This window comes from Chelonia mydas, chromosome 6, assembly GCF_015237465.2.
Source record: "Chelonia mydas isolate rCheMyd1 chromosome 6, rCheMyd1.pri.v2, whole genome shotgun sequence".
NCBI classification, from domain to species: Eukaryota; Metazoa; Chordata; order Testudines; family Cheloniidae; genus Chelonia; species Chelonia mydas.
The window spans coordinates 36,345,994-36,369,364 of record NC_051246.2 but is presented as its reverse complement, the minus strand read 5'-3'; the positions used below and the strand labels follow the sequence as shown (position 1 = coordinate 36,369,364).

General features: G+C 41.3%; 1 protein-coding gene across 6 annotated transcripts in view; it reads left to right on the top strand.

Annotated features, from left to right (window-relative positions):
* DENND5A (DENN domain containing 5A) overlaps positions 1–18,024 on the top strand; it is a 110,167-nt gene extending 92,143 nt beyond the window's left edge. For all 6 annotated transcript variants that reach the window (XM_037899781.2, XM_037899783.2, XM_043549917.1 and 3 more), the window contains 8 exons: positions 3,405–3,526; positions 5,248–5,393; positions 6,305–6,423; positions 7,694–7,875; positions 8,791–8,873; positions 13,968–14,091; positions 15,152–15,320; positions 16,170–18,024. In XM_037899781.2, coding sequence (XP_037755709.1) covers positions 3,405–3,526; positions 5,248–5,393; positions 6,305–6,423; positions 7,694–7,875; positions 8,791–8,873; positions 13,968–14,091; positions 15,152–15,320; positions 16,170–16,353 — 1,129 coding nt within the window. In that variant the 3' untranslated portion in view covers positions 16,354–18,024. The remainder of the gene's footprint in view (positions 1–3,404; positions 3,527–5,247; positions 5,394–6,304; positions 6,424–7,693; positions 7,876–8,790; positions 8,874–13,967; positions 14,092–15,151; positions 15,321–16,169) is intronic.
* The last annotated feature ends 5,347 nt before the right edge of the window (positions 18,025–23,371 follow it).

Here is a 23,371-nt window from a genome sequence, read left to right as displayed (position 1 = left end):
CCGCTGACTTGAAGGTATACATTGTCCCCAAATGTGAAATAATTATGGGTGAGGACAAAGTCACAAAGTTCAGCCACCAGATTTGCCGTGACGTTATCGGGGATAGTGTTCCTGATGGCTTGTAGTCCATCTTTGTGTGGAATGTTGGTGTAGAGGGCTTCTACCTCCATAGTGGGCCAGGATGGTGTTTTCAGGAAGATCCCCGATGGACTGTAGTTTCCTCAGGAAGTCAGTGGTGTCTCGAAGATAGCTGGGAGTGCTGGTAGCGTAGGGCCTGAGGAGGGAGCCTACATAGCCAGACAATCCTGCTGTCAGGGTGCCAATGCCTGAGATGATGTGGCTTCCAGGATTTCCAGGTTTATGGATCTTGGGTAGCAGATAGAGTACCCCAGGTCAGGGATCCAGGGGTGTGTCTGTGCGGATTTGTTCTTGTGCTTTTTCAAGGAGTTTCTTGAGCAAATGGTGTAGTTTCTTTTGGTAACCCTCAGTGGGATCAGAGAGTAATGGCTTGTAGAAAGTGGTGTTGGAGAGCTGCGTAGCAGCCTCTTGTTCTTATTCCGACCTATTCATGATGACGACAGCACCTCCTTTGTCAGCCTTTTTGATTATGATGTCAGAGTTGTTTCTGAGGCTGTGGATGACATTGTGTTCTGCACGGCTGAGGTTAGGGGGAAGTGATGCTGCTTTTCCACAATTATAACCATGCAATGTGTCTCATTCTCCAATGCATTTTCCAAGCAACTGCTGTAGTTAGCAATATTAAGGGGATGGGTTTTGCCCTGTGTGACAGACATACTGAGACATATATTCAGTCTGGAAAAGGAACATAATGAAGATTGGGGGGAAAGCCCGTGGCTACATTTCCTTACTGTCCTTGTAATAACGACTACACACTTCTGGCAATTTTTATCTGCTGCTGCTTAACAAAAAATGAGGCCTAGAAAATGGAAACAGTCCTGGATCAGGAATTGGCCAGTTAGTTTATTATCCGCCTATTCACTATTCTTTATTGCAATGGAAGGTCATGCAGAATGATTTAGATCTCTAAGGCCATTTTTTAAAATATGGAAGAAGCTTTATGTCCACATTAATCCAGAATGAAAAATCAGTCTAGATCATTGTAGTAATTTCTACCAGTTCCAGGAAATTCTGTGGGATCAGTCTCTTCACAAACCAGAATTGTGGACAATGCAACTAAGAGAATTCCAAAGACACTGGTGAGCCTAAATTTAAAATGTGCTTCTGGATGCTGATACCAGTATGTTCCCATTTTACATGACTAAAGGCTGAATTGTATATTCACACGCAGGAGCAGGAACTATTGAAGCACCTTACTTTTGAAAAATGGGCTGGGAGTTGTAAATCTTGCGTGTTGAGATAACTTAGTGATTGGAATAATACCAATACAGTGAAAGTGGCTAATGTAATAGCATATGAAAACTAAGAGGGAGTGAGAGCTGTGTTATACCAATACTTTTAAAGTGTCCATTCTGAGTAAATGAAGAATAAAAATGTTCAGAAGTTGGTTGAAACACCATCAGAAACTTTCAAAAGGTAAAATACGAACAGGCGAAGGTCCCCAACGACATTTAGCCTCTTGGATAGGCTGTCTAAACACACAATTCAAGTTATACAAGTGAAACATGGACTCATTGACCCATTAGGTGCTCAGAGGTCTACTGCTCTTGTGGCTAAGGGCTAGTTCAGTTGATTTAAAACTGTGGAGCTTTATTTCCAGTGAAACATTTTTCTGTGTGACATGTGTTATTGGTTTGGTGATTATATAAATGAGGATGTTGTATATGTTAATTATTGATTTGTTTTGTAAATTTTTGGCCTGTGATCCACTTGACAGCTTTTCCTATGTACTCTCTGAGATTGATGCAGATCGTCAGGAGGTCTGCCTAGAAGGAACAATCTGTCTATAATACACTTGGTTGCGATAGAAATTTTATACTGCTCTTACATCTTTTCTGTTTAAATATTCTTATGTCCTTAATAAGAATGGGTTGAGCTGGGTTGATTTATCTTTGCATGCTCGTCTTTTGTGGATATTCATTAATGCTGATTTCTTTAGTTGTGATACTGCATAAGAGAGAAGTTTTTTTTGCTTAGTTGCTCTTCATTTCTGGATGACTCTTGTAACTCTGTATTGTGTAGGCATTCATAAAAATAATATTGTAATCAATAAATAGAAAGTGACCACGTCTGTTCTGTGGCTTTTTGGCTGCAGCTGCATCAACCTAACAAAAATAATGATTACCACTATGTACTAGTGAATAATATCAGGCCAGGGTTTGTTCCAACTCGGATTTTGATTTGTAAAGTTAGAGATTGTAAGTTCTCCTTCTGGGTCCTGTACAGTGTCCAAGCACAAGGTGGTGTTTAGCAAATAAATAATGCTGATCACTATACACAATTGCTTCCCTTTGTCTACATTTGATTCCTCTGTAGAGGGAATGGCTTCTCTAAACTACCAATCCTGGGATGCTCCAGGGACTACTTAAACAGCCCTGGGGACCTGTGTAAGGGTATATCTAAACTGGAGCTGGAAGGTATAATTTTCAGCTTGCAGAGACATTCCTGCGCTTGCTCTGATTGAGCTAGCATGTTAAAAATAGAAGTGTAGCCGCAGTGGCATGAATGGTGGGAGGGGCTAGCTGCCCCGAAAACATACCTAGGGTCTTGAACAGGATTGTACTTGGGCAGCGAGCTCCTTGTGCCTCAGAAGCTACGCTTCTCTTTTTAGCATGTCCGCTCGATCAAACCTAGCGCAGGCGTGTCTCCATGAGCTGGAAACTACACCTCCAGGTCACAGTACAGATGTAGCCTCAATTACAGCAGCCTCTCTGGGCCGCACCATAGCTGTCCAGAATCTCTGCAGTGCTGTGGCCCCATTGACAATGCTGCCTACTCAGGGAACAATCTTACAGCTGTTATCTACTGGGCTTGCCCCAGCAGGATCCTCACCTAGCTGGGTATGGGGCTTTTAAGGCTGCTTTACCTCACTCCAGTATTTTTACACAGCATAAATGGGCCAGAGCAAGCGTGAGGATCTTACCCCAAAAGGTAAAATCCCCTTCTGCATATACACAGTGAGATATTTTATTCTAATGAACCGTATCCTAAATTAAGTTCAGAGGGTGTGGTGCTCTCTGAACTTTCTGCAGCTCTCTAAGCTGGCAAAAGGGGTTGAGAATAGCACAACAAACTGAACTGACACATTCCAGAACGAACAGACTTGCAGGATGCCTACGTGTCTTGGCTGATTTAAATGCTCTCAGCACCCATACTTCTTGTCATTTGTAATTGCTTGCATATTCTTCACAGTTCTACCTAATATAATAGAAAACATACGACTGAAAAGATCTTGTTACTGTCATAGCTTATTTTTGTTTTGTCAGAAAACTGTACAAGCGTTATGCCTTTCTCCGCTGTGATGATGAGAAAGAACAGTTCCTCTATCATCTCCTGTCATTTAATGCTGTCGATTACTTTTGCTTTACCAATGTTTTCACAACAATCTGTAAGTACCCGTTTTCCCTGCCGTGCTGCTCTTCCCAGCTTTCAGTTGCTTCTCCTTATGCAAGTTTCTAAGCTGTTTTGATATGTTCTTTCACAGAGCTGCGTTAATTTCCTGTTCACATTCAGATATGTACCACTATGTCACTGTCATTTTTAATATAATTCCTGAGAGGTGGTAATACCTATCCTTCTATTGCTAAGGGGTTTGTGTTACTCTCAGTGTGTGAGCACTATGATCAATAGGAGTTGCCTGTGTGAAACATGAAACTAATAAAGCTATCAATAATGTTGCTTAATTCCCACTTTATAGTGTGAACTGAATATCGCTGCCCTATAAATGAAGAATTTCAGAGCAACCTCATTTAGCCAAATCATTGGCTGAGGGACATAATTTGTTTGGTTTTAAATGAAAAATGTGTCAGTACAACAGATCTTACTAAGGAGAAATACTGTCCAACACTAAGTTCTTGTTTTGGATATTGCTAAGCTATCACTAACGCTGCAACTAACAATACATCGGGGGGTGGCGGGGGAATGAAAAGGAGAAGAGTTTTAACAGTTTTAAAGGTCATGGGCACCAAGCATTTAAGAAAATCGAGTACCAAATGCTTTCTTGAGGCCACTGTCAAATGAGGTGATGTTGAGAAAGAAATATATTGATTGCTTCAGCTGAACAGCCTTCACAATAAGCCATTTATACATTACAAAACCACGTAAATTGCCAAAGAACACAGTGACCATTCACATAATTGAATTCTCTATAAAAGCAGTTTGGTAAATAGAGGCCATGCACTAGAGTTCTACACCATGATGTTAGGCAGTTGAGTAATACTTATATTTTTTCAGTGTTCTCGAGTCAGAGGAGCCATAACCCAGCTTCTCTGCTCATACGTGAAATGCTAAGAAAATAAGTGCTTGATGCCCAAACTCAATTTTTTAAAAAACACTTTTATTATTAGTTTATTACTTGGTCCTTGAATTTTTTTTTTTACTTTTTACATTCAGATTAATGCAATATGTGGTACAGCCAGGTGCACAGTGCTATAGTACGTACTATCTAGAATTGGACAGCTACAGCGTTTATCATCTTAAAATGTAATAGCTTTGTTGCAGTAAATATTGGCAACAAACAAGCCTAACAAGTTGAAGTTTCAGTGTGTGATTGAGTATGTCGGTCCGAATTAAGGCACATGGCAAAGCCTGCTCTGAGTGCATGTGTGTTTATATAACAAAAATATAGGCACAGAGCTAGATAAAATAACTGGCTTTTAATCCCAGTTCTCCTGCAGACTCCCTGCATAACCATCGGCAAGCCATTTAACCTGGGTGCCTTCGTTTTCCTAAATGTAAAATGGGGACGGTAACCATCTTAGTGATGTGATTTTTTAAGATCTCCAGATGAAAAAGGACTAAATAAATGCAAACACATTATTTAAAGTACATTTTTATTCTTTTTTATGGTGTTTGTCATCAACTCTACTTTTAAGATACTGCAGCATTTATTTTAGCATCAGTTGCATATTCCTGATCACTCACTATGTACAGATATTTTTGTGTGCTTCTAAATTTGCCATTCAATTCTTTGGCATTTGATAACAGATTAAATTATTATTAAACATAAAGAGGAAAAGGTAGTGTAACAGAAAAGGTGTAACTTACTATTTTACATGATTATTCTTTTCGGAGGGTATTCTTTAAGTGAGTTACTTCTTGTATTTGCAGTGATCCCATACCATATATTGATTGTTCCTAGCAAGAAACTTGGTGGCTCAATGTTCACTGCCAACCCTTGGATCTGTATCTCAGGAGAGTTGGGTGAAACAGGAGTCTTACAGATTCCCAGGAATATATTGGAGATGACATTTGAGGTTCGTATTATTGACACAAGGAAATATTTTGTTGGTAAAACATTCTTTGTTCAATTTAAATTCATATTTTTTGTAATGTTTCATCAGTGTTGTAGTCACAAATATTATCTATGCCTGTACCCATCAAACTACACATGTATTTAAGCAGTATGCAGAGAAGAATGATTGGTAAAATAAGGTTAAGTGAGGAGGGTGAGACTTCTGGCTTAATATTAATTTTGTCTAAGACTTTTACATCATCACCTCACCCTACATTGTGGCTTCTTTTTCATCTGTAGGGTAAGTTTCCTGGTGACTTGTCAGTTCTTTTTTTAGATTAGTTCTCTTTGTGTTTAGTGAGCAAACCTTATTTTGTTTAAATATCAAGGTACCTAATATCCTGTCTAATTTTAGTACCAAACATTTCTAAAATGTTGTGGAGGTTGCAGGTTCTCACGGTATTGTAAATGGGGGAGGAAGCTTACCTTTTCCAGATCCCGCCACTAAGCAAAAGGAAAAAGCTTTAAGACAGACATATGAGTTTCTTGTTCTTTTTTTTCATGGTAGACTCCACAGTGTATAGGTGTTAATAGTGCATTATTCTTTGATATTGTTATTTTTAGTGCAGTAATACCTAGGCATCCCAACAGAAATTGCTGTACATTTGTAGTAAATGCTGTACAAACACATATTAATTGACATTTCCTGCCCAAAGATCTTATGGTCCGAATAGACAAGACAGAGGAGAACCAGAGGTATGGAGAGTTAAAGGGATTTGCCCAGGGTCACATAGCAGGTCAGTAGCAGAGCAGGGATTAGAACCCAGGTTTCCCAACTCCTTTCCCAGCACCCTCTCCCCCTGGACTACACTGCTTCAGCCAATGTCAATTTCTCTTTGTTTCAATATAACAGATAACTTGTTTAATTTGCAGTGCCAGAACCTGGGAAAACTCACCACAGTACAAATAGGACATGATAATTCAGGGCTGTACGCCAAGTGGCTAGTGGAATATGTTATGGTCAGAAACGAAATAACAGGGCATACTTACAAGTAAGTATCATCCTGGCATTTTAAATTGGGTAAGTAGAATTTTTGCAGGGAGTTAGCATAACAGACCTGTCTGTTCATCAGTGCTCCTCTCCTCAGACAGCATCTTCAGATGCTGATGCCCAAGGGGTTGGAGGGTCACTGGATTTCTGGTATTGAGCAGGATTAAGATTTTTAGGAAAATAAACTGAGTTTCATTTGCAGATGGTTCATATTTAGCCACCCAAACAAATAAACCAGTTGCAGACATGGGGGGGGGGGGGTAAGCATCTCAAAAGGAAACTGCCTTGAGACCAAACAAATAGCCAGTTAGAACTTGCTGCTTATCAAGCACAGATAATGTGGACCAATACAGGCAAAGATCTGAAAAGCTCTATGAAATTATCAGAGGAACTCTGATTTTTGGGGACATGTCAGAATGAAAGTGGGTGAGGGCTGCGTGAGAAGGGTAAGAGGAGTTTGATAATTCTTACTGCAGATATGATGTATGTCGTTTGCAGTGTGATTTGGTGCCTATCTCTTGCTTATATAAGCTATGACAGCCTTCTGTCAGTGAGAAGACAGCTGTAAATCCTTTCAGTTCACAATATCAGCTTGTTTGTCATGAGGCAAAGGGATAGGATTCTGTTTTTGGATACTGGTTTGCTTTCCTAATTGAGCTTGTTCGATTTGAGCCAACTTGGCTTCTTGGTGTCTGGGCTACCAAATATATGTATTTCAGTGGATTGGTCAGTGATTTGGAAACTGTGGCATACAGAGTTGTTTGTAGGTAGCCCGCTGTGAAAGTATTCATAGATGCTTCAAAGAAGCCATGTGACCATATAAGAGCTTAAGTGTTTAACATGTCAGGTTAAATAAGCAATTGAGCAGCGAACCAATGTGCTAACTTCTTTTTGACTATCGCATCCAAATTTAACAGAGGTGCTTCCAATGTTGGAAGTTAAAAGTATCACCTGATTGCTACCATGCTGATATGAGGGGGAGGAGGGAGAAACCCTCCCAAACCAAATATCCTGTGTATGGAGCAGAAGACAGGAAGGCTGCTACTTGTTTTACTTTGTGTATCTGCATCATCTATTACCCTGTACAGCAGAAATCTGGAATAAGACTATTTAACTTATGTTCCCTCTGCTGGCTAAAAGAGCCAAAAATAAATAGAATTGATTTGTTTGCCACTGTGTCAGTAAGAAAGTAAAATAATTTTTGAAGTCAGTCAGGGTATCCAGAAGCCAGAATATTTGCAGTCCCCAATTCTAAGCCTTTATGTCTTTAGGTTTCCATGTGGGAGGTGGCTTGGAAAGGGGATGGATGACGGCAGTTTAGAGAGGATCCTGGTGGGAGAGTTACTAACTTCACATACCGAGGCAGATGAAAGGCAGTGCAGGACCCCACCACTGCAGCAGTCACCAAGTATGATCAGAAGATTTGTCACGATATCGCCAAATAACAAACCAAGTAAGTCATGAGGGACATGCTCCATTGTTTGAAATTATCTGTTGCCAGTAAAGGCCCCTCCCAAAAATATATCTACTGCATTATTTTTGTGCCTTCTGTGTCCTCTTCTGTTTGACTGTGGAATGGAGGCGATGAGTGAGACACAATGTCTACACTGCAATTAGACACCTGTGGCTGACCCGTGACAGCTGACTCAGGGCTCGGGCTAAGTGGCTGTGTCCGTGTGGTGTAGACGCTTGGCTCTGGGACCTTCCCACCTCGCAGAGCCCTAGAGCTTGGGCTGCAGCTTGAGCTGGAACATCTACACTGCAGTTAAACAGCCCCTTAGCCAGAGTCAGCTGACACAGGCCAGCCATGGGTTTTTTATTGCTGTGTAGACGTGCCCACAGAGATTTACCTTCAGCTCTCTCCTGGGTCTCCCATGGGTATAGACTGCAAATTATATCTGGTTACATGCAAAGGTTTTCTGTTAAAGGTGTTCTGGCTTGTCTTGTCCTGTCATTCCTGGCATACCTTTTTCTTCTCAAGCTCACCCTGATTTATAGCAAGACTACCCCTGTAATACAACTTCGAAAACTCCTATATTTGGTGCACACACCCACCCATACAGCCCAAAATACATTTTTTTCTTTTGTTTCAAACCCTAATCTGAAAATCTGCATAACTAAGTGTAAAACTGTGTCCATACTATTTTTGGATTGAAACGTTTAGGTCTACACCTTCAACTTTAAAAGAAAAAAAAATTAAACTTTATATGAGTGTAAAAAAGTACTGGCAATCCAGCACCACAAATCCAAGATACACCACAGATAATGACTGCGCTGGTTTCTCTCACCCTGCCCTAGAAGCCCTGGTCTGCAGGTACCACCTCAAACCTTTATGAAGTAAATGTAAATGGTTTCTTATTTTTCACAGAGTTAAACACAGGTCAGATACAGGAAGCTATTGGTGAAGCAGTGAATGGCATTGTCAAACATTTCCACAAACCGGAAAAGGAGGTGAGAATTTCTTTTGCTAGCTACTCCTTTGTTATTTTTCTGATGCTTATGAGTCTACAACCTGGAATTGCACACCTCCAAGTACATCACTTTTGCTGCTAACTGTACTACTGTATGCTCTTGGTCCATGCCCATCATCCTGGTAGCTGAACCCACAGTAAGGGCCAGATTCTGTCTAGGATTCATCTGTTTGGCTCTCAAGTGTCCTATATGTTTTTTTAATGTGGTTGCATAAATCTTCTCATGTCTTAGTTATTCACTGTGAGACAAAAACCAAGCATTTGATGAAGAGCCCTTATAAATGAGCCGTCAGTTGATTTATATTTTCCAAAACTGGGGGTGGCTTAATAGTTCTCACTTATACAGTTTGGAGCATGCAGATAGGCATGTCAGCAGCACAGAATACTACACTTGTCTGACTCATGCTTTAGCTGTTATGTCTTCCCATCCCCTTCCGTCTCCTAGAGATAAGAAATGTATGAGTATGTTCCCTCTTTCTTTGCATCCCCACTTACTATGGGAATTATTAGAAGGTAGCTGAGTATCTTAACATCCCTTTTGACCTCACTCTTCTCATAGAAAGCTGCATGTTGGGATGTACTCAGGTGTGTTTTTCAGCTGTCTCTTTCATTTATCCTGTGATGGCCTTACAAGAGCAGCATGTGCTTTTGTGTCCATGAGGCTTTTATTGTGATACTGAGAGCAGGGCATCTGCTTCCCATATAGCGTGCTCTGAAGGAAGCAGCATGTTTGCTTACTGGTTGGACTATCGGTTATTCTATTATGCGGACCCCGGCATTCCTTGCTTTGACTGCCTACAGCATGGGAGGTGTTGGGCAACTGAGCTGCTTTGTCATGGTAAGACCCACAGCTCTGTTGCAGCGGTATCTCAGCCTGCCTACAGCTTTGGGGCAGGACCACACCTGCCCGTCACTGGCAGCAGGGGCATGCCCCTGCTGCCAGTAAGTTCCTCCATTTTTTTTCTCCACAAGGGCCAGTGACAGACAGCCCGTCCTGCCTGCAGAGCTTTTCTGAGGGGAAATTCCAGTTTTTATTCCAAAACCTGTAGACTACATTTCAGCTTAATAATGTGTCTGTCTAACTCCCAGCTGTGCCCCAGGGCTGTGTTTGATTTTTAAGGAGATTGTCCCCTTAGCTCTGCTTTCCGTTCTGAGGCGTTTGCAGTGACAGGTGCCGCCAGGGAGTGAGCAAAGCCAGAGACAAAAGGAAGGGTCTGTGTCTCCTGCTCCCGCCTTAGCAAGTGTCTCATTGGGGAGCTCAACCAGCTCCCTCTCACTGCCCCATCTGGGTAGGGTCACCTCATAATTTCCCCTCCCCTGCTGCTGCCCCTCCCCCTAGCAGGAGAGAAGACAAGAAGGATTGAAGAGGCTGGCTGTGCTGGACCAGATGCAGCCCAGGCCGGGCAGGGTTATCTCAGCACCCCCCTTCCCCTGGCAGGAAAGGAGCCAAACAGGACCAGAAAACAACTGGTTCTGAGGCAGGCATCCTTCCTCCCCCATCTCCACGAGGGAAGTGAAGTCAAGGACAGCGTGCCCGGTGGAAGGTCACATCTAAATTCCTGTAGCCTGCAGAGCTCGGCTGCCGCTGCTTCCCCACAGGTCAGAGGTGCAAGGCACTGGATGCAGCCTGGATGCAGCCCACCTCTTTTAGGCCCAGCCTTGTCCTCCTGCTGCCACCTCTATAATAGTCCTTCTTTCCACCCACCCAGGATCCCTATTCACAACCCAGGCCGAGACCTCCCAGGGAAGTACAGGCCAAAATGCCCCATGTGAATCCCATGCAGTAGAGAGAGGGGCTTCCTCACTATACAGGTCCTTCACAGGCAGTCAAGTCCAGGCCAGCTTGGTCACAGCCCCCTCCTTTGGGTATGAAAACTCTGCTGGCATCAAACCAACAAAAAATAAACAAATCTGAACTGTCATCTGACACCCTAATAGCCCGTGCACACATTCACAAGCAATACTAACGTGGGTGGACAGTATTGCAGGTATAATCCCTTTCAACTAGAAATCACATGGCCTGAGGGCTTTTTCCTGAAAAGCGTGGGATTCACACATGTTTCATGCATAAATATATCGGGCTTTGATCTTTGGGATCATATACTCAGACAGTTCAGTCCCAAGCTAGTTTAGTGATATAATGGGAAACTTTATGGAAAACTGGGGCTATTCAGTGGCATTGGAGAAGTGAATCCTGATTCATTCCAGGCACTATAGAGAGGAATAGAAGTCCTATGGAAAGATGAACTTCTTCAAGAAATACAAAAGGAGAAAATACTTCTTTGCAAGTGGTAGCTAGAGCAAGTGCAAGATCAGTATCTGTCATCTGTTGCCTCAGGGCTATCTGCATGTCTCCCAAACAGCTCTATCTGGAGTTGAACCCTTGGTTGGTGTCACGCTTTCTCAGTTTGGAAGCAAAAAGGCTTCTAACAGCTTTGAGCAAATGAGATCACTGAACATTGTCCAGAGAAGGTATCTTCTGGAGCTGTGCAAGAATTTCAAGAACAGCTTTGTCCCAATCCCAGAGTCGGCAACCCATGGAAAGGCCCCTGTGTGAATGAAATCACCCAGGATCTACTTCAGCTCAGAGCATTGCAGCCTGCTCCCCATGCTATTTCTAGCCTGAGACAAGCAGAGCATGGCTTTAATCATTACTGTTGGTCTTACATGTGCTCTCAGGGTTTCTGTCCAGGACCAAGGCAGCAATAATTTTGGCTTTAGATAAGAAAATTCACTTATTTTCCCAGACAATTTTTCTGACCAGGGTCCTGTACGGAGAGAAAGCTGAAGCAAAAAGACCGAGCGGTACAGGTACCAGAAAGAGCGAGCGCAGCATTCACCAACTGGAATACTGTGATTCAATTGACATCTCAGAGCACTGCTCCTCCATGCTTAATAGACTTGTTCTGGTCACGACAGTCAATCTGTCTGATAAGGCTTTTATAACAACTAGGAAGAATGTGATCAGCCCCATCCCAGATTGAAATTCTCCTGTCCTGGATGAAACAGAGTTTCCAATCTCTATGTGCATTGCCCACCAACGGGGGAGGTGAATATCTAAAGTTATGTGGCAGAAGTTGGATTAGAAAAGTGTCTACTGCACCCAGAAATATGTCATCCTAAATCAGTTTGGTGGACTTGTGATTGACTTCTTTGTATCTTGAAACAGTAAATAAAGTGCTTCGTGGCCTCCCTGGGTCAAGACCCAGGATGTGAGGTGGTGAATGACATCTTGTAAAGCTGGGCAAGATCCCATCTGTCTTCGCTCCGTTTCCACTGCTCCCCAGGCCAATACCAAAGATAGCAATGAAAGAGTGGCAGTGATACTGTATTTGTCTTCCTGGCTGAAGAGACCATGACTCTTAGGCTTGATTTAATCTAGCATTGGATCTTCAGGTGTCTCTGTCTCACTGAAGAATTCTGCTATTGCAAAGCCAATCCTACGTCTGGGTCTAGACCAATTTAAAGTCAATACTTGGATGAAATGATTATTGCTCTCATAGACCCCAAAAGTGAAATCAACAAATAGAATTTATTTTTCTGGCTGGTTTAAAGTCTATAGTTCAACTACAAAGCTAAACCAGTAAAGCATAGCCTTGAATTCCCCCAGAGAGGCTTTTATTAGGTGTGGTAATGTCCAAGCAAAAGGTCAAATGTCTGTAGTACAACATTTTCGGCAGGTTCAAGAAAAAGAAAGTTTTGTACAAATCCCTACATTAAATGCTTTCTTAGTGCATCAATCTTACTTCAACCCTGCAGGGTCAGAGAGAGTGACCTCGGAACCTCATTCTGCTCCTTGCAGCACTATCTAGATTGAATCCCTGCTGGAGGTGGTGTACTTCCTGGTCATTAGAATAGTCTATTGATGGCTGCTGTCCCCAATCAGATTAGATTTTTTTTTTTAATTTGAAATTGTGAGCTTTTCTGAGACCAGTATTGCACTTACAATTCAGACAGTCCTCACCACTGTGATAGCATTTATTCCGTAAGTAAATTCAAGAAATATTCTGCCTTTGGTTAAGCATCTAAGTCTATTCCTTAGGAGCACTGACAATCTAAAAGCAGTAGTTATGTCTCCTGTATTAAGATTTGCTAACTGGCCATTTGTCCACCAAATTCTTCATATTGGTCATCCAATCTTAGCCAATTTAATTTCCTTTCTTTTTGCAGAAGTCGTCTCCACACCTTAGTGCCCAAGGGCAGATGCAGGAGATAATTTATGTATAACCTACCTGGTTTTGGGTGTCCATATTTAAACGGTATCCTGCTTCCCACATTGCAAGCATGCTGCTATGCTAATCCCATTGTAATGGGTCTGTGGACCATTTCACGCAGAAGAATAGGAAAATTTATTTGTGCTTGCCTGGAAATTTCCTTTCTTTGAAAAGTAAGATCCACAGATCCACCCGCCCTGGAGACAAATGGTTCATCCAGAATAGAGATGGAAAATTGGTATCCAAAGATTTGAGTTTGTTGTCATTAGATAGACCTTGATCTGCAGTTGGAGGAGAAATTGTGCTTTTTACTCAAACTATATTTAACACAATCTGTAATGTAGGAAAGTAGATTTGAATTATCCTGGCTGTGGAAGTTATCTCAACTAGTGAGCTTCAGGAGACAAGGCATACCACTACTGCCAGTGACTGACCACTCTGGTTTGGCTTCCAGTGTGCAAGCAAGCTGGGCTACTCATTGAAATAAAGAAGGAAAATTCTCAGGTTAGCACAGATAACTTTTGCTATACAGGGGTCACTAACAGCTCCCACTGTAATAAAGAATTGGATTTTCACAGCCTAAACGTTATAGGCCCTGGCCACCCTGAAGACTTCCTTCTTGAGCCTCATTTTGATGGGTGTCAATCTGACGGTGTTAGAAGTCAGCAGGAGCTACTGGATTCTCCTGACGTTTGGAAATCAAACTACATTTTTTGGTGCCTATGTATGGGTTTAGGAGCCTAACTTTAGGCACCCATTTTCAAAAATGTTGGCCATAATAACACACATTTACTTTTCTATATAGAAACTGGAAAACTAAAAAGAGAATGTTTTTGTTTGTTTCCATATGTCCTTGGCAGAGAGGTAGTCTCACTCTGTTGCTGTGTGGAGAAAGTGGACTCGTTTCAGCTCTTGAGCAGGTGTTTCAGCATGGATTTAAATCACCCAGGCTCTTCAAAAATGTTTTTATTTGGGACTTTCTAGGTAAGTGTGAGGAAACCATACAGCCAGTGTGTTGCTGTAAAGTACATATATCTGCCTTCTGTAATGTCATCACCACTTTTGTATGCCAGATTCTCAGCTGGTGTGAATTGCATACTTCCATTAAATTCACTGGAGCTCTGCCAATTTATACCAGCTAAGGAGCTGATGCAATGCAGTGAGTGTTACGTTCTCTTTTCACTTTCAGGGAAGAAGGATCTGTGTTCTATGGATATTAACACTGGCATTCTCATATATCAAATGTATTGCACTTCAACATTCTGGGGGGTAAGGCGGAGGGGCAGCATTAAATTTTGAATATTTCCTAACGAAATGGTGTTAGAATGAGTTGGTAATGAGAAGGAGGAGTTTAATGTAGTTGGAAGCTTGGGTCTGGTAGCCGTATGTTATTTTTAATAGAGCAGTGTGAAAGATATAATGCAAAGCAAAGTTCTGCTGAGCCTTCTTAATACAAACACTAGAAACTACACACGATATCTGTACTCTCAAATTCGTAGTCTTTTAAAAAGTGAGTCACTTAAATAGCACTTCATAGTTCTGTTGAGGTATTTACATAGCCCTCATCACCAAAGTATCTGATTGCCTCACAGTCTTTAATAGATGTTAATCCTCTCTCCACTCCTATGAGGTAGGAAAGTATTATCCCCATTTTACAGATGGGGAACTGAGGCCTAGGGTAGAATAAATAATTTATCCAAAATCACACAGGAGGCCTATGGCTGAAATGGAAATTGAACCCAGGTATCTGGAGTCCTAATCCAGTGCCCCATCTATGAGACCATTCTTATACCTACTTACATAGAGGCTGTCAGCTGAGGGTCTTAAATTGCTTTACAAATGTTCATGTAATTTCAGCACACACGTTTGTTGTAGCTGTTATACTGACGTATATTGAAGTTAAGTTTACTGTCTCTCAGCAATAGAACCCAGTAGGGCTGCCTCCCTGGTCTCCATTCTAACCACTATTGCATAGCATATTTATGGCTATTGGCATTTCCATTGATCAAACTCCACCATCACCTGTCTTTCCCTTTCTTTCTAGAAAAAGCACAAACCTATTATGAGACCCTTGATCAGAACGAGATAGTCCCAGAGGAGAACTGGCAGACTAGAGCCAGGAGTTTTTGTCGCTTTGTCACTGCTATCAACAACACTCCTAGAAACATTGGGAAGGATGGCAAGTTTCAGATGCTGGTGTGCCTTGGAGCCAGGTATAGGGGAACATTTTGAATCATATACATAAGGTTTGAAGGGGATGAGATGAGGTCACAAGGCTGCTTGTGCTGCGAAGGTGGACTAATGTTTTGCAAAGTTCTTTGAGATTTTCAGATAGAAGGTGGTGTTTAATAAAACTGGACACTCACATACAACAGAATCTCAATTAGCCTCAAGTCTCAGGAGCACCCAAAATTGGAGAGATCTGAGATTTTGGAAAATTGGTACAATGTGAAAAACCAAAACAATGAGCAGCAAGCCAGGAGAACAGGGTGGGAGCTCGGTTGGCTCTGCCTAAGTGTAGTGGACTGCTTTCCTACACAGCCAACCAGGAGAGTGGCATGCGGGGGTGTGTTGGGGGGAAGCTGAGATTGAACAGCCAGTTAGGGCTCCTTGATCATCTGCCTCAGCTCAGGTGAGAACAGCAACTCCCTCTCCTCTTCCCACTGGAACCATTGTGGGGAGGGAGGTGTAGGAGCCAGCCCTATGCCAACTTGGGAATTCCCAGCAGCTGACTTGTGAGTGGGTTCTGCTTCCTTTGCACTGTCTGTGTGGTGCAAAGGAGGAGCTGCTGAGCGAATCTGTCCATAAGTATTGTGGCTTCTTACCCTTGAAATAATGTGCTTGACCTTCAGGCTGAGAAGGTTGGACACTTCTGCCCTAGATTATAGTTCTCTCTACTTATAAAGTTGTCATGTATCACTACAGTATTATTCCTCCTTCCCCAGTTTATCTGGAGAAAGTGGTAGATTTCTTTAAAAGATTGAAAATATAATTTCATTAAAAGTGAGTTGTTAACTTGGTTTTTGTCTTTGTTTTCAAATTCTGAAATGTGACTTTCTCAGAGACCACCTCTTACACCATTGGATCGCCTTGCTTGCAGACTGTCCAATCACAGCACAGATGTACGAGGATATAGCATTGATTAAGGATCATACCCTTGTTAATTCCTTGATTCGAGTGTTGCAGACCTTGCAGGAGTTCAACATTACACTGGAGGCTTCCCTCGTCAAAGGAATAGACATCTGATGTATCTCACCGCAGACACTAAAAAAAAGCAACAAGGAACAAATCTTAGTATGCAAAGGTTCTTTCTGCTAATACGTTGTATTGTGAACTTGTTCATGGCCACAAAACACAACTTTGACTTTTCTTGAAGGAATCTCAAAAAATAGTGCAGAAAAATGGACAGAAGCTGTAAACTCAATGTTAAAAGGGAAAAAAAGGAGGATTTTTGGTATAAATCTATTTTAGAGTTTATTTGCTGATTTGCTTTTTACACACTTTCATGTGAAAGAGAGAGAGATGACTATTTGTGCAGCTTATTTTAAAGCTGCAGTATTTCCTTGCCATAGATAACGTGCAGTGAGCCTTTCAGCATTCTCTGAATTTGCCTTCAGATGTGCTTTATGTTGTAAGCCCTAATGTACACACTCCATTTCTGCTAAGAAGGTCATTCTAGAGTTTTTAAACTAATATTTTGTATATTAACATTATTACCAATGTTTGATTTTTCTTTAAACTAAATTGGGTCACTGCTGTGCTGCAAGGGAAACGACAAATTCTGGTGTGAGCTTTTTTTAATAGCCTCAGAGCACTGATTTGTCAGCAAATCACTTTTCTTTATTTTTGTTGTCAGTATTACTTTTAGTGGGTTCCAGGAGACAGAACCATGCAAATGGACAGAGATGAAAGTAATATTTTTCATATTGGTACATAATTGCACAGAAGAAATTGTAAGTGTGTTGTATTTTTAACTGATATTTTTATTTATTTAACCTATCATTGTGTTTTTGTAAGATTTTGTTTTTTAAAAAACCTTATACAATATAACTGGCTATATTATGTTTGCAATTCAAAATTCACAGTTCAGTCCACTTAAATAAAAAGCCTGGATAAGAGTGTATCTGCTAGCAAAAATGTTTGTGTGCACCAGCCTTTCAAATTAGAATTTATCTTGGTGTGGAACACCCTTAAATTGTTAACAGCTAAAGAAATAATTCCTAACCCCATGTGCTTTGATTTATATTCTAATGCAAAGGGGACAGTAGCTAAGTAGAGGTCAGTGCCACGGTGAAGTAATGATGCCACTCATAAACCTAATTCCATGTTTCTATTTCAAATAACTTTCTGTGGTGATCTCACCTGACAAGCATAGACTGCACATAGGATTTACTGTTGCAATACCAAGCTCTCTTATGTGCTAACTTTGCAAACTGCTGGATTCTGGGATGCTTGTGTATTTTAAGTAAAAAGGCTTTAGCCCACACTCATAAATTATAACTTTCAGACTGCTTGGATTTTGTTGAAATACAGATCTTGGGATTTGGTGAGTGCATAGAGGCAGCTCTGTTCCTTTTAATTCTCTGATAAAATCCCTTTGAAATGCAGACCTGATTTGAGAGAGAAACCTGGTCAGCATAATGAATTGCTGTTCAGTAGTTCTGGGCTCTGTAATTAAGTGGTCTCCACTGTGTAAACTTCCCGGCAATATCTCCCTTACTATAAGGAACAGAAGGTTGTTCTTGGTTGTCAATCCGTTGAATATTGTGGCACCTTTTCTTTATTCTCTTCGTTTTAGTGACATCTTGTGATAGCTTTATTTCCGTAATTTAAAGATATAGCACATGTATTAAATTTTTGACTATTTTTACTTTTGTCCTATTTATTTCATTATTAAATGGAGAAGTTTCTTTGTCACTCTTATATTTTCTTTTATCCGCACGAGGTCCTGCCTTCAATGCCTATTAGCGTTGGAAAAACGAGTGGGCAGTGTCCAGACCACACGCACATTCTCTTCACACTGGATAGATGAATGTACTTTCACAGTTTGGAGTTCACATTGTTGTTCATGGGGCGATTTTTCCCTGTTAATTTTGGAAGGTAAAGGATTAGAATGCAGTGTATATGTGCTTAAAGAATAACTTATTCAACCTGAACGATGTAACAGAGAGAAGCCTTCTACACTCACCACTAAACCCCAGATTTAATCAAACATCTTACTATTTTTCATTCAACACTCCAGACTGCAGTAGGCTTGTATATTTTACAATACAGTGGGTACGTGTATATTAGGAAAAGAGATTGGGGTTAATTAACATGTTTTAGCTGACCCTGACCTAACCTCAAACTCTTCTCTCATATAGATGAAGGGTAATGCTGTTTACCTTGATTTAGTTGGCCAAAGTAGACCCCAGGCAGAAAAGTATTAGGTCAGAGTTAGCCAAAATGTGTTAGCTAACCTCAACTTCTTTTCCTGACATAGAGTTAGACATTATGGCAAATGAGTGTGGTTTGGTGACTTGTTTGTTTTTTACTTCATTGTTCATGGTAAATGGTTTGAGATGCCCACTTGCAGGATGCAAGGACACAAGTGAAGTATCTCTGACCCCTGAGTGGCGGTTGCTTTGGATAACACATCAGGCAGATAAAGTTGTTTTTCTTTAGATCATGTTACTTCCCAGTGAGCTAGTCATTGTTCAGACATGGAGGGAAATGGCAGAGCATAATCTAAATCATGTTTTTTCACCTACAGTACTATGTCATGATGGGCCATTCCTGTCCCCTTTCACAGTCAATGGGCTCCATCTGGGTCCTATTGAAATCCAAGGCAGTTTTGCCATGGACTTCAGTGGAATAAATCCTTACAGGCCTGGAAGGGCTGTAAGAGGTTTCAAGTGCAGCTGAACCAGTGTGGGCATAGAGGGAATGGTGGAGGACTGTGTTATGCATCTTAGCTCTGTGGCAGTCTTTGTAAGCAAGCCAACACACGAGGGATTAAGGAGTAGAGTTTGGCTACGAGGCTACAACGGCAGTTCCCTTGGTCAAAGCCTACTGGTAAGGGCCACAATACTGCAACCCTAAGGCTGCAGTAGCAACCATGCTCATTACAACTCTTCTTGTAGTTTGTCTTGTAGTTCCTGTTTCACACAATCTGCTTGCTTGAACTATATAGATCAGGAGTCAGCACAAAGGAAGCAGGTTTGGGCCCAAAGTTAGCCGCTTCCATAGCAGTCACTTCTGATTGGCAGAATCAAATGCAACAGTTCCATGCAACTTCCTTCCATGAGTCACCTCTGCTAATGTTGTAGGGAAAGAATCATGGTCACTGAATCAGAGTATTCCATATGACAATAGCAGGTGTGACCTATTATGCCACTAGATAGAATTTTGTAAAATAATTCTGCCTTTTCAAAGATGCTGTTCCAGAACGAGAGATGTACTGATTTACTACAGCTACTGGGACGAATGCTGGTTGCCAACCTGAGCACTGATTGGGTAATGCTGTTACTATACACATTTACTGTAGGTTTTGAAAAATTTATGGCCAAAAATGTGCCAGTTATATTAAACTGAAGTTAAAAATGCTGTTTTCATGTTAGCACCTTCTTTGAGATGTGAGAGAAAACAATGGACAAAAATATCACCTATTAAATTTCCTTTATGTATTAATCCTAGCATATTCAGTACTATGAGACTGGTACACACTCACAGCAAATAGCCACGGCTGTTTTTGTTCTTTCACATTTAATGTAATACTTTGAAGGTAATGGTTTGTTTTAAATTGTTGGATTTAAAATTAGTATATACAGGGAACTTAATCTTTCTATCATGTTCTGTAGCTGAAAGCATATTGTTCATGAACTGAAAACCATTCTTCTACCATTTCCATTGTGAAGAGTATTTTTAAATTTTAAGAATTGTATATCTGGGACCTAATAGTTAAAAGCTCCATATATTTTGGTGTGGTATTTGAATTTATGCCTATATACAGGCTTTGCTTCTGCAGTGAAGCTTTCAGCAAGAGTTAACTGTCATTCTGTATAGTGACAAAAATTTTGTCACAATAGTGCAAGATACTGTAGGAGACTTGAAAATACTTGAAGTTATTGTACATGTACTTCTCATCTTTGTAGATCTTTTCCTTTTATATCTAGAGACTGGCTGTCACTCCAATTAAGATGCAGCATCAATTACAGTAAATTATATATTTTACTATGCGGAGAATTTACTGGCATTTTTTTAAGAGTGGGCACTGAAGTTTACATTATGATGACTGAGAGCAGGAAACCCAGGTACTGTACTCCTTTTTTGTAACCCGTAGGTCAGTCAAGCATTACTGTAACTTGGAAATATGAAATAGTTTTGCGGATGTAGCTTATTTGCTGAATTGCAATAAAACTATCTTCTAACATGAGGAACAGCATTAATTTAGTGTGCCATTTTTGGCAGCTTCTTTATTCCAATCAGGCTAATTATTGTCCCCTTTGTGTCCCAAAAACAGGTACGTATCGCTCCATTTTTCATGTCTCAAAGATAGAAGGCCACTGTTTCAACTTCGGATGGAATTGGTTAGAAGCATTAATGTCATTGTTACGTGTACACTGTAAGGACTTAAACTATTGAAAATACCAAAATTAACGTGTGTAAATGATGACGTTTCCACACCTGCTTTCTTAGTGTTTTGAAAAAAAGTTGTTTCCCTTTTAAGCTTTTCGCTGTAGCAATCAAGCCTGAAAAGTATGTTGTAATGTGCTATCATGTTTGTCACTCACTAGCAAAATATTTTACTAGAGATGGGCCTGAAGTTCAGAGTTCTGATCCAGTTCTCATCTTCCTCTGTGTTTGAGGATATTTTGAATCTGGAGGTTTGATTTGGCCCTGTCTCTAATATTCACCTAGTTTCCCTTCCCTTTCCTTCCCCCATATAACCCCTAGTTCTTCTTCCTGCCTCAGGCCTTCAGTTCAAGCCCTTCAGGAGCTTCTGCTGCTTACTGTTGGAATTATAGCATTGCGTGCAATGAGTTAACCACTGATCGAGGGATGCTACCCCGCATTTGTGTTTCTTCTCCATATGATGAAACCACTAAACACTAGTTCTCTTCTGGGGGACCGAAGACTGTCTAAGGGGTCTGTGAAAGGTTGTCATTACCATAGAACAGTAGTTTTCAACCTTTCGTCAGTGGACCCTTGGGGGTCCGCAGACTAAGATTTCCAAAGGGATCTGCACATCCATTTGAAATTTTTTAGGGGTTCGCAAATGAAAAAGGGTTGAAAATCACTGCCTTGGTGATACTCAGAAGAGTATATGAGAGAATATGGCCAAGTATACATACACATTAGTACGTCCCATGTAGGTGAAATCAGAATTGGGCCCTTAACTTATAAAAGTCATGAGTGGTGTGGAGAAAGTGAATAAGGAGAAGTTATTTACGTGTTCCCATAATATAAGAACGAGGGGCCACCAAATGAAATTAATGGGCAGCAGGTTTAAAACAAATAAAAGGAAGTTCTTCACACAGCGCACAGTCAACCTGTGGAACTCCTTGCCTGAGGAGGTTGTGAAGGCTAGGACTGTAACAGGGTTTAAAAGAGAACTGGATAAATTCATGGAGGTTAAGTCCATTAATGGCTATTAGCCAGGATGGGTATGGAATGGTGTCCCTAGCCTCTGTTTGTCAGAGGGTGGAGATGGATGGCAGGAGAGAGGTCACTAGATCATTACCTGTTAGGTTCACTCCCTCTGGGGCACCCTTTGGCCACTGTCAGTAGACAGGATACTGGACTGTATGGACCTTTGGTCTGACCCAGTATAGCCATTCTTTTATGTTCTTATGTAAGGAATAATCATATTCATAAACGGAGCATAGACTTGGAAAAATGCAGTCGCAGCTGGGAGCAGTACCACAGCAAAGGAGACAGGACGGTCAACTGGATGACAAATTTAATGAGTCGTCAAAGTGATGATACCAAAAAAAAAAAAAAAGGCAAATGAGAACTGGTCTGTTACTAGGGGCATTCTGTTTACTGTGAGCAAGGTTCTTCTCTGATCTGCTCGGAACAGGCCACCATTTAGACTAGTGTCGTCTCGGGGCAGCACATTTTAAAGTGGTCTTGATTCTTTTTAAAGAGTTCAGAGATGAGCATGAAAAATGCCGAAGGTTTAGAAAACAAAATCTCTTGAGGAAAAGCAAAGAGAACTGGGCATGTCCATGCTGGAGAACAGACAAGGGAGGGCAGGGAGCTATTACCAGGAAAAGGGATGCTGTGAGGAAATCATGGATCAGTTCTGCTTGCTCTCTTCCAGTGGCCCATCCACAGGGACGTCCTTTACTTATGTCCCAAGGCAGGACCTGATCAGAGTGCTGAGACATCTCCCCCAGGTTTTCTAGCCTTTTCCATCTTATGGCAGCCCAATCTTGTGCAAAATTGGGGGTCGCATGGCTGCCTTGCTGATGCATCTTTCTCTGTTCACTGATAAAAAATGATTTGGCTTTACGCTGCTCCTCTCCTGCCTCTCGCCCCTAATCCTACAAGTGTAGGTGGGGAGATTCACTCACCCTCCTAACCAACACTGTTCTGCAAGGGGTGGTCCCCAGCTCTGATCAAAAATTGTGGTGCCCAAGCAAATACAAGAGGCCTTTTCATTCTGATCTTGCTCATGCTGGTGTAAATTAGGAGTAACTCCACTGAAATCAATGGAGTTATATCAGTGTAAACCTAGTGTGAGATCAAAACCTGTTTATTAAGCCATAAAAACACAGGAGGGATGAAAATGATCAGAAGCATCTACCCAGTACGTGGAAATGCCCCAGGAACGCTGTGGCTGGGGTATGTGCTATAGCGTAATAAGCAATCAGTGGTGGAAGAAAAGAGGACGATACAATGAAGATGAACTTAGTGCAACCCCTCCCCCCAAGCACACAGAGACTGGGGGAAGATGCGTGGCTGCTTGTGCAGTAAAAGTAGGCCCTGTTTGCCTCTTCAGTCAGGCCTTTATGGATTGACCCATTTGTAACAGGTGACTTATTACTTGTTTAGTGTGGCCAACCTGCTTAGCACTGTACAATATACAAAATGGTCCCTGTCTCAGATATATCAGAGATGGGGGGACACTAAAAACGTGGAGGGTAACGTAGAGAACCTCTCTCCATAAGTAATACTAAATTTTGTTTCTTATGAGCACCACAGAAGTGGGCTTTCAGACAGTATTTGAATGAGCAGGTGGTGAATGGGCAAACTGGGGTAGAGATACAATTCCGTGCAG